At 42.1% G+C, this 17891-nt stretch overlaps 1 protein-coding gene across 1 annotated transcript; it reads left to right on the forward strand.

Moving 5' to 3' along the window:
- Positions 1 to 4219: 4219 nt before the first annotated feature.
- LOC142390923 (rho-related GTP-binding protein RhoA-D) lies at positions 4220 to 17850 on the forward strand. Its single transcript, XM_075476801.1, has 5 exons — positions 4220 to 4306; positions 13140 to 13295; positions 14797 to 14917; positions 15933 to 16063; positions 16194 to 17850. The coding sequence occupies exons 2-5, from the start codon at positions 13140 to 13142 to the stop codon at positions 16365 to 16367; spliced, it is 582 nt and encodes a 193-aa protein (XP_075332916.1). The 5' UTR covers positions 4220 to 4306; the 3' UTR covers positions 16368 to 17850.
- The last annotated feature ends 41 nt before the right edge of the window (positions 17851 to 17891 follow it).

Consider the following 17891-nt stretch of genomic DNA (forward strand, 5'->3'; position numbering starts at 1 on the left):
TCACATGCTGCCCAAATTTTTGTGCCATATTTAGCTGGTTTGCTCGGGATGTATTGATGGAAGGGACAGCGCCCACGGAACGCAACTAAACATTCATCCACTGTTACGTGGGGTCCCGGATTGTACAGCAAGGGCAATCTTTGGACCCACTTGTCCCATACCTCCCTTTTGGCAGCAAGCTTGTCATGAGCACGCCTTCCCTGCCTGGTTTCTTTGTCATCAAAGCGGATGACACGGGACAACATAGGAATGTCTTCAGAGACATTGTGGCAGGAAAAATAGCCCTTCCTGTTTTAGGATGCCATAGACTAGCTGTAGCTTCCCCCTTTGATCTGTAGACCCCTGCTAAAATGAGTAACCCCACATAGGCTTGGAAAAGGGTGTCATTGATGCCATGTGTCTCCATATACACGTTTCCCCTCTAAATGTGTCATGTCCAGTATGAGCTTTTCTATTGGTGGTGTAATGAAAAGCTCAAATGCTGTTTTCATGCTTTGGACATGACTAACTGCATACCTGGTGGGCCCTGGAACCATTTTGATTACATTAGCAGCGCTTCGTCTCCCGTGCTGTTCAAGTGGGGAGACGGACCATGATATCTTGCCATTTTTTGACTGCAACCTGTCTGCTGGAGCGTCTGACACTACAGGGGGATCAACATGAAGGCTTTCATTCTCCTCTCCCTCATCTGATGATAAGTCATGGTTAGGATTCTCCTCAACATTATCCTCTGTTTCAGAAGCATCTTCATTCTCCTCTATGTCACTGTCACGATCAAAAAGCTGGGATAAAACCTCAGTAGTAGAAAATCTTTCCTTCGAAGTCATCTGTTCTTCTGGCTAACAGATATCACAGAAGGAAATTGTGTGAAATGCTGGTCAGGTCTTTTTATATTTTATGCTGCAGTGTAAGAGGCTCCTCCCACTCAAGCACGGGAAAGATCAAATATCAAAGTTCTCGTGGGAATCGTTTTTGTTTGACAAATGTTTGTGTCATTAGAACTATAAGTGTTAGGGCCCTAAACATAAACACCTCAGCTCAGTCTGTCATGTACTTGTTGCTCAAATGCAGAATTAGAAGTTTGATCCCTTGCCTTTGCATCCCTCTACAGCAAACCAGCATTTTTCATGTAAACTCTTGCACATTAAATTTTTCTCCCTGCTCTGAAATGAACCCAAGCACCCTTAGTGTCTTTGTGGAATGACCCCTGTTGATGTTGTGACCTTGGTGTTTGATTGCTAACCACTGACACCGAATTAAAGTAGTTCATTCAAGGAAGTGTTTGTGTGGCATCCATCTTGGCCTCATAACTGATTGCTAACAGTGACACATCTCATTTGGGGAGTAGTTCAAAGTATCTCAAGGTGGGTCGTGTTGAGGTTGACGAGTTTGACAACATGCCATCAGAGTTGACTCTTTATAGAAGTTCTGCACAAATTTATTTTGCCGCAAAGAGAAAATCCCGACTGGCATCCAAGCTTCAAAAACAGGAGAAACTCAAAACTTTGATTCATTTAGATCCAAGTCATCCTGCATGCAGGGGTGGAGCAGTGATTTTAAATGTGGGGGTGTTCCAGGGCGGGGCACATGAGCACCACATCAAGCCCATAGACACAACGCTGAAGTTGGCATCTGATTTGCGAATTAAATGGATGGGCATAAAGGGCCATTTCACTGCATTTTTGCATTTTGATCACCCTAAACTAGATCCTGTATGGAAACTACAATAGTTACACTGCTCAAATCTCGATAGAATTATTCTAAAGAGGCTATAGATTCATTAAAACCTTGTTTGGGATTTGTGAAAATGCAGAGTAGGGCCATTTTACTTTTTTTTTTTGTATTCTCATCACCCTAAACTAGGTCCTGTATGGAAACTACAATAGTAAGACTGCTCAAATCTGGATGGAATTATTCTAAAGAGGGTATCGAGTCTTTAAAACACATTGTATGTTGGTGCACTACGAGGGTGGGCAAACCGTTAATATAATACATCCATGGAGCAAACGGGTTTACTTTTGAAAAATGTGAGGGGGATGAAATCATCTTGCTGTAAAAGTGGGGGTGTCGAAACACCCCCATCCCCCACGGGTGCGACTCCCATGCCTGCATGTACCCCTTCAAGAAAATATCAAGAACTCTTAGCACTGGATTTGTGTTTGATGGGATTCCTTGTCTCAGGAAAGATTAAATAAAAAGAGTCAGCAGATGTACAATGTGGCTCAAGGCCAAAAGGGCAGTTTCTGCAGAGGCAGCGGGAAACTGTGGTTCTGAGGCGCTGTAAATCCACACAAATTCTCTGTAGGAGCTGGCTCCACCTCAAACATCTTTTACCAGTACACATAAGGTGGGAGCCCCCCTTCAAGATAACCTACAGAAATAGCCTCAGTGGTTTGTGGCACTGGGAGGTGTTTTTAAAAAAAAAATTTTTTATGTGAAACAACATTATCTGTTGTCAAAGAGCAAGAATACGAAAATTTCACATATTCAGCATGTTGATGAAGCTTGTGATCCCAACCTTAGAACAACAAGTCTTTGTTGGGACAGTAATACACCAGAGAAACTTGTGGTTTGAGTTTTTTTTTTCTTTTACTATTGATATAAAACGTTTTCTTGATTTGACGTCAAAAGAACTAAGTCTTGATTTGTCTTGGTCTCATAACCCCCGCAGTGTAACTGAAATGTTCTTCACACCCCAAGGCTGCTGGTGTGTTTTAACAGTGTACTACACTGTAGGAAGGGGAAGGGGGGCTGAACTTATGACCTCACTGAGAGAATGGCATGTTAAAAAGCTCAAATCCCTGTTGTGTGATTTCCTGTTGCTCTGTGGGAGAAAAGCTCTTGGGTCAAAGTCCATATCCTCAAACAAGAAGGCATAATAACCACAATAACGCTACTTACACTGTTGAAAATAAAGACAACTGTGAATTGTAGAAAAAAAAAAAAAAGATTTGCCAAAAGTACAGAATGACACCAAAAACAACCGATGTGAAATCAAACATGTCATTCTTTAACCGTAACGGGGAGGGGTCAGTAGGCGCGTGGATATGAAACGGCGAAGACATCATGCTACGTTCAATGGGGTTGGGAAGTGTGATTGGTCTTGGATTTTTAGTTCGAGCTTTTCTCTGTTGCAAATGCATATTAGTGGCCTCACCGTAATGTGGAATTCAAATGAGTGGTATTTTAATATTTATCATTTCATTGGGGAGTGTTTTTTTTTTTTTTTTACAGCAGTGGAGCTGATTTCTTTTCCCTTTTTTCAATTGATGATGCCTTGCTCAGACTTTGAATGCCATATGCAACTATGTAAAGCGGCGTAATAACTAATTCTAGACTTCCAACATAGCAACATGATTGCTACGCTTTGTGAAATATAGCTGAGTTTTATGTTGCAGTTTCTGTCGTGTTTTCTTAAATGGCATGGTTTTGGTTTTGTGAAATATTTCATTTTGTGGTTTGTATTATTTTTTTGTGTGCGTGTGTTGTAATTGTTGTTGCTAATAATTGTTGCTCTTTTTGTTTATGTTTTCCAAATTGCTGGGTTTTGTTATTTATCATTTAATTGTATTCCGTGCAGTGATGTTGTATTTGCACCTCAGGGCAACAGTATTTGATGTTTTTACATTTTTTACATTTTGTTTTTATGGCACCAAACAGACCAGGCCAAATTCCTTGTGATGTAAAAATTACTTGGCAATAAAACCTTTTCTGATTCTGATTCTGATTTTCCTTGTTAGTCAGTGCCAACGGAACGTTTGATCAATTTCAGCATCAAGATACCCATTTGTATTGTTTAATAAAGCAAAGCAAAGCATCTTTATTTATACAGCGCATTTCATACCACAGGCAACTCAATGTGCTTTACATAAAGACAAGGCATTTAAAAGAACAGCATAAAGCAGCAATTTAAAGAGAAAAAAAATAGAATAAAAATTTAAAACACAGTTAAAAGCAATCAAAGAAGAGGGGAAAAAGAAAGATATAAACTCAACCATAAGCACACCGAAAGAGAAATGTTTTTAACCTGGATTTAAAAGTGCTTACAGTTGGGGCTGATTTAATCTACAATAGGTGGATGATATTATATCAATGTATTGGAATTGAAATAAAACTTGTGTTTCAGCTCCACTACTTTACATTTTGTTTTGCCAAAAGAAAGAAAACGGTTGAAAATTGATTGATAAAGAATTTCCGAGGAGACCTGAATGCAGTCCAATGGGCGGGGCTTCTCACTCTGATTAGCTTCAGTTGGACGGAAACACAGAGTCCTTCGTTGGTCTGAAAGTGAACCCTTCTGAGAGAGGTAAGGTGATAACTGTAGATCTATTACTTTTATCCAGCTGTTGAGAGATACATAGAGTTATTAAATAGAGTCTTTTCGAGGTAAAGTAGTTGGTTAAAGCGGCACCGCTCCCACGGACACATTAATGAGCAGAAATAGCTGCTGCTGCTCGGCGAGTTGAAACCTGTTACTCGTTTAAAAGTTTCTCTGCAGTTTTTTCAAGGTTTCGTCGACAAAAAAAAATGGAGAGGAAAGATTTCGAAATCTGGTGGCACAACTGTTTGTTCTCCGCAGCCATACCCTGGTGAAGACATAGATTATATCTGCATTCCTTGCACTCGCTCCAATCCTCGTTTCTGCCCATATCATACCATATTGCGTAATTTAATGATGTGGAGTTCAGCCGTGGAGGCACACGTAATCGAGTTTTACTAGCTGTAAAAAAACTTTTACCTCTGCTTTCTAACTGGAAACCTGTTTGACCAGTAAGCAGGCATTGATTGTATCAGTTACCGTGTTTTTTTTTCGCAACTCGGGAATTCCTGGAAGGCGAAAATATCGACGCCAATTTCTTTGCGACCGAGCGGCCGACCGTTTCTCAATTTGGTTATGCTTTCGAAATAACTTGATCTGCACAACATAAGTGTTGAAATATTTGTCTGTCCCGAGGAAATTCCTCTCTCCCAGTCACCACACCCTTGTTGTGCTGCTCGGCTACTGTAGCGCAGAGCCTCATGTCTCCCAGCGACTTGTCCCCTTGTCTTGGCATGTTCCCCACAACATGTACAAAAAAAAAGTCCGACCTGTGGAGCTCCACATTTCAGCTGGACTACTCCCATGTTTGCTTCCAGGCAGGCTGACCCACGCACACTGAACGGTACAAGATATGAAGGTGTCTTCATTTGTTGTCCTTCGCGATGCTCCTGTTTTTGTTTTTGGAGGGTGCACGGATCCATGACAAGTCTCATGTCTGACCTGTTTGCAGCAGGGAGTGGACGGAAAGTACCACCCGGTTGTGCTCATGCAAAACCAAAACAGCCAATGCAGTGGAGGGAAATGCAGTGGAAACCCCCCCCCCCCAAAATCTAAACTACTAGGAAGTGGTGTTATAGTGCGTTTTTTTTATCTGTAAGTGGTATCATTCAGAGGGGACTACTATGGCAGTAAAGGGAATGAAATTATTGGGTCATTTGCACATAGAAACACTGTGGGTGTGGGGCTGATTATGCACTATTGGGCAGAAAGGAGCAGCCCCATATGGACACATGTGCGAGCGTTATAGCTTCTTCTTACTGCCAGTCATCTGTGTAATTTCATTGGCTGGTCATTTGGTCAATAAGTTGCCGGAAAATGGCGAAGCACGCAAATCTCCCCTCCCCTCCGAGTCCTGTGAGTAAGGAATAAGTTTGCTTGGATGATGATAACCACTAAAAAGAGGCTTTCCTAATCGCTTTCTTTTGCTTGATTGTAAATCGCCTCTAAAGCAAGGGTGATTTCACCCAGGTAGCTGTGCTGTGAATCAACATGAGATCATAACGCCTTTTATTGGAGGGGCCGACTCGGGATTTTACTTCCATTACTCGTAGCCTTAACTTTTAGGGAGAGAGCAGGCTGTTTTTTACACTGACAGACGGACATATTTGGTGTTGGGAAGGTGATGAGTAGAGCTGCATCAGGATTTAAGAGGCTGTTGAGCTTTACTTGAGCTAACTTGACGTACCAGCCTGAGTTTTAGTGCTGAAGAGTTTAGGATGTACTCTCATGGGTCTTAATTCAAACCCGCAGGCAAATATTTATAAAGTTGTGTGTGGACAGCAGGGTGATTGTTCATGTGTCTGTGTTTTTTTTTTTTTCATAAACCAGATGTACTGTTCGTAGTCTGTGGCGAGCTGCTGGTTTGTTCATTGTTAAGCTGTTGGTGCTTGTCAGGCAAAGTGTTCACAAACAATGCTCCATGCCATCCTGTCTCACATGTATGTGGGCACGTTTCCATCAGCAGTGGTTTCCAATGAGTTCTCCTGAGAGCTGATGCAACCGCACTTTTCTTTGCTGTGAAATGCGAAAGATCATGTTTGCATTCCTAAAGGAGAGGCTTCTACACATAAGAGATGTATTTCTAAAATTCTTCCTCCAACGTGGTTGTGAATAATTCAGATTGCAGCGGAGAGTCTGCGCTATCCACAGTCCATATTTGTTACAATGCAACACTATTAACTTGTGAATCTTTCTGTAAACGGCTAAAAACGACAGCTTATGTAGGTGTCTAAACATTTCTGGAGCTAACTGAAAGTGTTTATTTTCTAGTCATTTGTCTGTGACTGGCAAACACGTCCACATGGAAAATTGTGTCCACAGGCGGCGGGATGTATCGCACGCGTGCACCATGCGGACCAGAAAATCCTCTGGGTTAAAGGAAAGTCTCCGGGAGAGTTTCCTGTTTGGATCTAAGGCCTCTGTTTTTCAGGAAGCTTTACAGGGATTACTTAAACTTTTCTCTTCCCTGAGTTAAATTAGCAGTGAAAACCCTTAAGGATGGGCTCTGATAGCCATTGTCATTTTGGATCCAAGCGCAGAACTGCAAATCGCTCGCACTCATTAAGCTTTTAATCCAAACTTCTTATCAAGCCACCCATCTCTCCAGATTAATTTAATCAACAAAGGGAAATATGACAGGAGAAGCTTTCTTGCAGATGTTAAATATGAAAAACCTCACCAGCAGCAGATAAGATCAGCTGTCGCTAATTGGTACCGCTGTAATGGTTCCAACACAATGTGTTCCTGCTGTCTGACGGATGCTTTATGTGCTACTTAATCAGTCTTCACTATTCGAAGTATTTGTGCTACAACTGTTAATTCAGTGTGTCCTAAAAAACATTTTCAGACAAAAAGGCTACTAGACATCCTGCTTCGTGGTTATATAAAAATACAAACGCTGAACTTAAGACTTGATAAGCCTTTTCCAAATGCTATTAAAGTCTGAGCTGGATTTGATAGATTCAACGATTTGCTAAAAAAAACAACCAGGAAAAGAAATGAGCCGAACTGGATACACGAGAGGAACATTCTCGGTGTTGGATGTGGCGACTCCATCGAAGCTGCTCACATTCGTCAGCTTTCATTTGTGCTGCATATGTGAATTGGAAAAGAATGGATGCAGCACCCTTAGGATACGCAACATTAGCTCCCTGATGGTGACATCACACTGCAACACAGGCAGCGAGAGACGAGGACAGAGTGAGAACGAGAGCCCGGAGGAGGATGGGAAGACGAAAGAGGCTCCCAGAGCAAACAGAGTAAAAAAAAAACGGTGAAATCAAGTCAGCTGTTAGGCTGAGGCATGCGTGTCTGCATATGCACTCTATCATGTAGCAGCAGCCTGTGTGGAGTTGGAAAACAGAAGTGCCTTTCTCTTTTCTGTCCAGTTCCTCTAAGCTTTGTTTCACAGTCATGCCACCACTAATTCGGCCACTTGTTTATTCATATTTATGGAATATCGGTCACATGCTTATCAAAACATATTTTTCTGAAGCTTCCAACAGCTTCCAGCTGAAGCTCATTTTTTAGTGCTGAGCCAATACACCTCTCTGTGCTCTCATTCCCTTCATCTGTCTGACTTTTCTGTCCTTTTGAACTGCAACCAGGAGTCTCGGGGGCGGATGAAGGGGTAATTCTGTGTGATATTTTTCTCTATCGCCCCATGGTCAGAGCTGAGCTGTGTGCACCGTGGTAAATTGTGCAGGGGGTGGTCTCAATGGCTCTGTCCTATTTTGGGTTCCAGCTAGATTCCCTGACTTCAGCTACCATGGCCTGGATCCTGAGCCGCATCCTCTGGTCTAGAGTTCGAGTCAACCTTGAGAATGTGGAGAAAAAATGGCAACTTTGGGGCAGCAAGAAGAAGAGCTCTTGTGCTTGTAAACCGCAGAGCAAGATAAATGAATAAAATAAAGAAAATGACTGCATTTGTGTATTCTAGTAGCTTAAATGATGAATGATAAATATAAAGTTATTACAGTTGGGACTCTGATCATACAGCCTTTTTGGTGTTGCATTCAGGAACTACCATCTTTATTTTCCTGGCCGATGCACACAACTTTCAGGTTCCCTGCAATTGGTTACACATACGAGCATAAATTGGCCCTTGGAAAGAAGCGAGCTCGCAGACGTCTATAGTTGAACCTTCATAGCTAGTAATGGGAAACTCGCTCCGCTGAAGCTTCTGAGTGTAACGCATCCAAATCTCCATCAGTGCTTAAGTTGGAATGTGGGTAATCCACGTATAAGGATTTGACATGTGAGAAGGATGTGTGGGATAAAGACGATGTCTTAGCTGCAGCTTTGGTTTAACTGTTGTGAGGCTGCAGTGTCTTTGTTTCTGGGGAAAGTACAAAATCATTTTTGTCTTCATTTTTGTTGAGATTACTTAAAACTTGAGGTAAAGACCAAAGTAAAAAAAAAAAAAAAAAAATTCTCAGGATAAAACATTAAATTTCAACAGACTTTTGATTGGCTAGTGTTGGGGTTAAGGTCCCATAATATTAAGATGTATTTTATGTAATTATTTATTTTGCATTGTGTTAATGTTCAACAGCTGGAAGGTCTGATGTTTGAAATTACAGCAACAACTGGTCACAAGATCAGACACAACAATCATTCAGGAGATTTCAGTTGGCCGGCGCCTCCACTCCTGTTTGAAAAAGTAGATTTTTTTTTTTTTGTCAAACTACACGGGCAAAAGTGAAGCGAGGGACCCAAAATTCAATTCAGCAGCACAAGACATCATCTCAGAGTGAATGAGAAGCGAGATGGTCGACGCCTGAAATGCATGCCTGTGGAAATGTCCTAATAAGACCCCAAAACACAGTGGTGCTAAAACCACATATGTTTTATTTTACTCTCAGTTAAAGCTGCGGTAGCTATTGGATTAATAGCTAAAAAATAATGTCCATTTGACTCTAAACACTACTGTATACAGAGGAGTTTGTGGTGGACTCGGTGACTGCAAAACAAGCAAAAATCTTATAATCTTTCTCTCTGAATAATGACTCCAAATTGTGCTTGAGAGTCAAAAGACTTCTGCATCTGTACTCTCTATGTAGACTCGGATGGACCTGGGTGCTTTGCACACGTTTCACTGTTCCTGTGCAGTACCCATTAAAACTATATGGTGAATCTGGTTATATTCCCATGTACACTGATCTCCCACAGAGACATTTTGAAGAACGTTTTTGCACTGCACCTTCAGACATACTTTGGTCAACAACTCTATAATCCACACTTGCACATTTATTCGACTAGTTTGACTTGGCCTTTTAACTGGTCATTGTCCCAGTATGAATGGCCAAGTCAAACTCGACTGTGCATGTAACTGTGCTGACTTAATGACATTTTTATGTTGGACTCTTGAAGCAAACCGTAATCCTCTTAAACCCACGTCTGCATGCCGACTCGGCGCTCTTCAGAAGCAGTGTTTGCTCTGATGATTTTGGCTCTCCTATTCACACCTACATGAAGTCAGTTTCTTCCCAGCCGCTGTGCCAGTGTCTTGGACTTAATAGAAAGTATCTCTGAAATGACAGCTTAATCTCTTTGAAGATGTTCAGGCTTGACATGGCCATTCAAGGATATTCAGGCTTGCAAATATTGTATTTAGCATTTTGACAAGCGTAAGCTAAAACGGTAGAAATGTGTAGGATGAATCGCCAGCACCCTGTAGGTCACCTGAAAAGTACAACTAAATCAGAGGCTTTGTTTAAACCGAGGGAGCTTTGATGTTGAACATTACAGAACATAATGATTGAAGCCTACATCTTTCAGTGTTGTGCTGTTCCACTGTTTGAGCAGAACAGAGCAGGATGTTTTACAACCACCAGCGCACTGGAGTCAAATCATGACAAAATTGGAAATGCATTGTGTGGCTTTAAGGAGGCTTGTTGGATTCGTTCTTGAATGTTTGGACTGGCTCCGGGTATGGTGGTGTTGTGGTCGTCAGCACGTGTGCTCTCAGTACGATGTACCGTAACCAACGCCTGTTGGTTCCGATCTTTTGAACGGCGCCTTTTTTGGTCTAATACCGCTGAAGCATCCGTTTTGCTCACCTGTAACTCAGTGCTTCTTCAGCCTGACCTCCCTCCGTTCATGTGGATCTTATTTATTTACCTACCAAGACTAAGGCTAATGTGTTACCTGTGCAGGTGTTGACCACAACACGCAGGGGTGGAAGAATGAGGGAGAAAGGGCCATCTCTGCCACATGTACCAGGAGCGAGAACTTTGTCCTTTGCTGCTGTGAGCGGGAACCGATGTTACGCAACAGAAACCTCTCTTGCTGCGTGTACACCAAGCGCGACCTACGCTACCTGGTAGCGGAGGTAGCTGGAGAAGCTTCGCTTGAGAATTTGCTTTGGTAGCTTTGGAAGCTCGTGACGTCACATTTAGAATGTTCAATTTTTAAAGGCCCCGCGGCTGTGCAGCACCCCCGCGGAAAAGAACATGAGGAAAGAGAGGGCAGGGACACGAATAAACGTGTTGTTATTTACAATTTGTTATACAAGATATACATCACGTTACAAATTATGTAAAACTACATTAGGTACACCTGAGAAGAGCAGGAATAGCAGAGGCAGCTGTGAAAAATAAACTAAATTCGAAGTCTTTAGTGCTGTATTTGGTGTCACATTGACCTGTGATATTGCTTAGTTAATTTAGTGGTGGTTCTACATGATTCTTTAATGCTGCCCATACTTAGCAATCTGCATTTTAGTTATTTATGAATTCATTTAAAACTTTTTATTACTATTAGTTTATTTCCCCATGGTGATGGAGGACTGCTTACCAATGTATAAAATCCAGGGCGCATTTAATTATTGATTGTTGACGATATCGTTGTATCGTCATACAAACAGAAGAAGAATTGCAACTCATTGAACAGCTGTTGAAGGCTGTGTTTGTGTTCATTTATCAGGTTGATGTATTTATTTTTTTTAATATGATACCATAAAACTCCTTTTGAGTGTCCACAAAACAGGTCTGTTTGTACACTTTTAATGTATTTTTAGTGCACTAATTTGATTTTTAAATGATGAAGAAAGTGAACAAAAATACAGCCGTTTTGAAATATTTTACGTCTACGTATTGTGTGAACATTGCATACATTTTAAGTGCAATGTATCATGCAGGTACCCACTGATTGTACCTCTGATTTAGTAGGAGAAGTCCTCTGAGTTTATGTCCTTGTCCTGGCACAGTGAATGTACACACACACATTTATGCAAAGTAAAGGGGCCATTATCCCCAGTAAGCGCCATTTCCTGCCACTATCGCAGCAGGGAGCCCGCTGCAAGAGCCGTCATCGTCAGTAAGCTGCCTAATTTTATTCCGGCACTAAATCTGCAGCTCTAGGCCATTTTCCTGAAGCTTTCTGAGGCTGCACTGTAGCTACTTGTCACGATTGTGGATGCGTTTCTGAATGTTTGTTTGTGTGCAGTTCCCCTCTGGCATTGACAGTATGATGTATGGAGGAGCAGCAGCCTGCTATCACAGAGAACAGGTGGCTCTCTCTGGAGACTAACTGACAACACACTGGCCTGATTTAATGTGTGGGAGTTAAAAAAAAAAAAAAAAAAAAATCTAACTGATGGTTCATTGGTTCTTAAACCAAGCTTTAGAAAATAAGATGTGCTGTGAAACGTTTCTCCTTGATAACAAAATAACTTGTGGAGCCACTGTGTTCTTTGTTAGATTGGATGGTTTTCATTACATGAGCTTATGCTTCCTCCCGTGACTCTGAAATGGATTTCCGCCCGGTCAGCCTCGGCACCCTTTAGTTACACATCCAGACGCAAGATGCTTCTGCGGGAGCTCAGAGCAAGGAAACCTCAGTGTATTCTATTCTATTCGAAAACCCTTATAAAGGGCTGTAAATCCTGTCACTTCCACGCGTAACAAACATTTTGATGTGGCGTTGGACTAATGCGGTGGAGCTTGAACTCAATCCTCATGTCTCCCATCTTCGTCCGAAGGAGCTACGACTGGAAGCAACACGAGTGAGGGAAGAGAGAAGACATGTTCTCATAATGAAAAACATTTTTGTCACAAAGTGACCTGTTTTTAAGCCCAAAAAGAAAAGTCTTAAAACAGTCCAGACAAAAAGATCAGCGGTGCTGAGGATAAATGCAGATGATTCTCTGAAAGTTCATCACTGTAACTTCTGCAGTCTTCATCAGTTATGATTTCTTTGTGTGTGTGTCTTTGTCTACGTCCGGGTGTCTTGAGATATGTAAAGGCTTATGCTACCGGCGCGGAGCCAATATATTGTCCGCTTCAGCCTTCTGTCCATTATTATCAACCTGTGGGAGATGACTATTGATCCGCGTGTGGCCATCTCGCACTCTCTGGCAAAGCCACATTTCACTGGCATTCGCAGGCCTTTCATGGATACAAGGGAAGAGGAATGACTTCAATGCAGCCATGTAAGACAAAACCAGTAAAAGCTGTGAATCACTTCTCTACAGAGATATAAAAGTGACTCAATAAAGGTCATAACTAATGTGATCGTGTGACAGGGTCATGCTTTGATGGCAGCATATAGAGTATCCAAATCATCTGTTCACCTCCCGGTCCCTTCCCTCCCACTGTTTTTCACCTCACACACAGGACACAACCCAGGAAAGGGAAGGGTGCGGCTCCAAAGCAGACTTGGATCATTTTCTTTCTTTCTTTCTTTTTCTTTTTTTCCCCCCTCACACTATTTGTGGTTTCATTCCTTCGCCTCCCGGTCTTGTTTGAACTTGATTCTTCTCAGTTTGCAGTGTCTCAAACCTTTAACGTGTGAACTAACCGTAGTGCTTTCTCTGTAGATGGCTGCGATCAGGAAGAAGTTGGTGATAGTCGGGGATGGTGCGTGCGGGAAGACCTGTCTGCTCATTGTCTTCAGTAAGGACCAGTTTCCAGAAGTCTACGTCCCCACGGTGTTTGAGAACTACATCGCTGACATTGAAGTTGATGGCAAACAGGTACACTGTTTGAAATATTTTGTATAGAAGACGATGACTAATGGAAAGCCTATTTCTATGCAGCTTGACGCTATCCTTTCCATGTATCTTGACACTCCTGCAACTCAGCAGAAAACGTGGAGCTCTTTTACTCCACTGTACCCATCACAGTTGCACTCACTGATTAAAGGTGAAGGCTAAAGCTAGAAAAGTGTAATCCGTGTAGAAGGATTCAAGCTTTTTACGTGTAAATGTCGTTGCTCTCAAACTTTTAGCCTGTAATCCTCATGGACCAGAATTGTCCGTCTGGAGTTTCCTCTCTAGCTGTACAATCTCTTAATAACATGTCATTAATTTCTTTTACTGCGGAGTGAGTGCTGTTAGGGTTTAAAGTACAGGAAAGACTGGAATACATCTCCACCTCTGATGAGAAATATTCCTCCGAGCAGGCAGTTTTGTGTGACTCTCTCGACCCTGTTGGTTGAGAACCACGTGCCACTGTGATGGATGGGGATAAGTGCGTATTGTGAGCAACTCCTCTGGTCATTTCATTGTTTTAGAGCAACAGACCTCCAGCCATCAACAGGAAGTGGAGTGGATCAGTGCCACCTTCCTGGGCTGAAATCCCCCGTCGTGAATTAGTCACGTATTCACATGACTAATTCCCATTTCCTGTTTCTTGCTTTCTGTCCGTTTCAAATCTGGTCAGCTGTTTGAGGTTTGACCTCTATGTTTTCCAGCTGAATCACAGTGTTTGTTTCACACAGATTTAAATATATCCTTTTTTTTTTTTTTTTTTTTTTTTTAAATAAAAAATTGTATGACTGTTAACCAGCCTTTCATTACAGTCAAATAAAGGAAAAAGGCTGAACCCTGAGAGACACCTAGTGGTGACACAGTCATAATGAGCAGATAAAAAACAAACGAGCTGCTAAGAAAGTCTAGTTCGATTAACAGTTTGCACCCGGGTTGTAGGAGCGGCGAGCACGCTTTCCAGCTGTGACTGTAGGGGTAGTGAGGCTCGTATAACTGGAATTAGCCAGATGTTGGAGGGTAACATGGGCCTCGATGCACTTTAAGCTGTATTCATTTTTGAGACTTGTCATTACCCATCATTTTTGCATGAAATGACAGGATCATGCCACTGTGTACTAGACATTGTAACAAGTGCTCTTGCTGAGCTGTAGCTGTAGCCAATGATTTTTTTTTTTTTGGCTGGGCATTTGTTTTATCTGGAGCAGGTCAGGCACTCTGGGACTGCCATCAGTTTGATTAAAAGCCTGAAGCCTGTGGGAACCTCCTCCACTGCTGCAGAGTTGCTACTGAGGACAGATAGTAAAGGAATTAATGGTTCAAAATCTGTTTTCCTCCCTTTAAGGATTTTTCTGGTTGTCAATATTCAGGTTTTTTTTGTTTCTGTTGTCTTACTCTGCTGTCAGCGAGGTGTGAATGTTATCCTACCTCATTTTAATCATGCCAGCAGCTTCTTTGACCTCTGGTTCTCTTTTTCTGCCTCTCTCAGGTGGAGTTGGCGCTGTGGGATACTGCAGGCCAAGAAGACTACGACCGACTGCGACCTCTCTCCTACCCCGACACAGATGTTATCCTTATGTGCTTCTCCATAGACAGCCCAGACAGTTTAGGTGAGGCTGTAAATGCTTCTTCGCAGAGAATGTGGGTCATATTTTAACAGCTCAGAGACTCTGTGGATAAAATTGTCTCCTTACTGCAAGGTCCTGCTCTCTTGTATGTTCTCCCTGTGCTTGTGCAGGTTTCCTGGGGGAGTTCAGGTCTATCCCACTATAAAAACAAGTTAATTCTCCTGTCAAAGTGCCCTTTTCCAGGGCCCTCCTGTGTAGTTGGAGTTTGTACACGTGGACCACGTGGTGGCTGCCCTCTGCTTCTAATACTGGGGATGGGTTAAATCACCGAGTTATTCAAGCAAATTTTATTAGTTTTTTTTTCCTGCCACAGACCTCATAAAAGTTAAATTGCACTAAATGAGAAGTTAATGCTCATAAAGGTGTTTGTTTTGTCTGTGTGTAAATGGCTTGTATCATCATCATTAACCCTGCTGCCGTTTCTCTGAAAGGCGACACAGGACGTGTTTCCCAGCTGCTGCACTTTGACTCAGTACATTTTAAGTCATAACTTCAGTACAGTAAAAAATCAATTATAAAATCAAATTGAATTTGAGTGAATGAAAACTTATAGACTATAATAAATAAATAAAACACCATGGGCCACTGTAAAAATTGAATCAACTAATGGACTTAACTGTTGTAGTTTGACAAATTGAGCATATAACCTTGCTGCTGTTTCAGGGTAATACTCAATTCTGTGATTACAAAATGGCCCGTGCCTCTGATTTAAATCTGTGTCCTTGTCCTTGAAGTATGAGTCTTTTCAGCTGTGGGGTATTCTCCCACAGTACTCTAATATGAGTAATGCCTCACATGGTATTCCATGGAGCACCATAGTATCTCCAAAGAAAACTGCTGATTTTGTTCAGCAAACTCAGACATGCATCAGCTGGTGCTTTTTGACCTTGTGATGTTCGTCTGTCTAATCATAAGGGAAACTCTACTGACTGTCTTTGTAGGGAAAAAAGAACTGGCATGTACTGTGCTGAGACTTTCCTGTTTATGATTCCTTCAGAGAATATTCCAGAAAAATGGACACCTGAAGTGAAACACTTCTGTCCAAATGTCCCGATCATCCTAGTGGGCAACAAGAAGGACCTTAGGAACGATGAGCACACACGCAGGGAGCTGGCCAAAATGAAACAGGTGTGTTTTCCTGCGTCTTTTTATAGCTGCATTACTCATGACAAATTATTGTCAACTTCCTCTGTTTAGTGTCCACGCACTTCCAGAGAAATTTTAACCTAGTCTGTACATGACCCCACCCCCCCTCCAGGAACCAGTGAAGTCTGAGGAAGGCAGAGACATGGCCAACCGCATCGGTGCCTTCGGCTACCTAGAGTGCTCAGCCAAGACCAAGGACGGTGTGCGGGATGTGTTCGAGATGGCCACCAGAGCGGCGCTGCAGGTCCGCAAGCGCAAGAAGAGGGGCGGCTGCCAGCTGCTGTGAGGGGGCAGAATGTGTTGGCCATTCAGCACCTGAGGGAGGATTCTCCTAGACACAGAACAAACTTAGAGAAACCTGAAATCAGTGGCTTCCATGGACTGTACTTACTTCACAGATGCAGGCAAATAAGAGAGACTGACACACCCGTTTAAAAGCAAAACAAATCAGCTTTTTTTTTTTTTTTTTTATTACTATTATTATTATTAAATAGTTTGTTCTGTGACTCCCTCAGTAATTGCTAAATTCCTGTTTTGTTTCCCACTACCAGCACACCGGTCTGTTTGTGTGAGGGATTGGCTCCTTCCTTCCTTCTTTTTGTATGAATGTATGTTTGTATTTATATGTGCAAATACTTTACAAATGTCATAAAGCTGCCTCTGTGTCATGATTGTTTGTTTGCGGAGAAGGGTTTTGTGGCCTACATGCACACTGACAGTCTCGTCTGCCACGGGTAGCAGCTTTAGATTTGCTTCTCCTAAGCCTGCAAGCACCACTCGGTCACCCGTTATACACCAACACCTATTCTGATCCTCCTGTGCGTTTTACCATGATTCATTTTATACACTCAAAGTTGTATTTGACCAAGTGCAGTGTCAACAGAACTGTATCCCACGATATGCCCACTTGTTAAGGACAAAATTTAGAGCCTCATTACACTTCTTTAATCCACTAAAGTCTACCCACAGTACACTGAAGAAGCAGTGACTATTTGTAAGGAGAGGCTTTGGACTGCACCTAAGTCTCTCCTTCATGGCGACAGCTTAAACTGGTACTGGAGACAGTGGGCTATTGTCGCGGACAGTACTGGCAGTTGCACTCATTCTGGCCCTGACAAACATCACCAACACTCCCCCAAGCTGGTCCGTTTCAGATCCTGTCGTCACATATCACTGTGCTCTGGATTTATAATGGCACTCTGTATACAGCAATTTTAATATCAAATACATATTTACTGTCCATTTAAAAGTTTTAAAGAGTAACACAGATTGGCAGGTTAAGCACTGGTATTAGCAAAGTGTCTATTTGCCATTTTAAACTTGGGCTATGTTGGTGTGTATCAGCATAAGTGGTGGCAACAGGAGCTGTGTGTCGGAGAGAATAAAACAAAATTTGTAATACTTTCCACCAAATGTTTTGCTACATGCATGTATTTTGACAAACGGGTAACTTTCTGATGCAGCTGACATGGTTTTTCCATCTCATCTAAAACAAAGAAATGCGATGTTCATATCCAGTCCTGCCCAGAAAGCTCCCCGAACACTGTTGGTTTACTAATGGCTCTCAAATTGATGCTGCCACCGTCACAAGCATTCAGATCCAGAGGTCAGAATGCAGTGGGCCTGGACAGTGCCTCGGTCTTAAAAATACCTAACCCATAGTTAACGAGAAGATGTTGACTGTGATGACGCTTTGCAAACAGGTATGGAATGTGTTGTGTCTGGATGAAACAAACCTGTTAATAAAGTATTTTTGAAATCTTACATAAGCTTAATTAAATTTGTTTGGCAGTATCGATGTTTTCGAACT

This window comes from Odontesthes bonariensis, chromosome 10 (genome assembly GCF_027942865.1).
Source record: "Odontesthes bonariensis isolate fOdoBon6 chromosome 10, fOdoBon6.hap1, whole genome shotgun sequence".
In the NCBI taxonomy this organism is placed as follows: Eukaryota; Metazoa; Chordata; class Actinopteri; order Atheriniformes; family Atherinopsidae; genus Odontesthes; species Odontesthes bonariensis.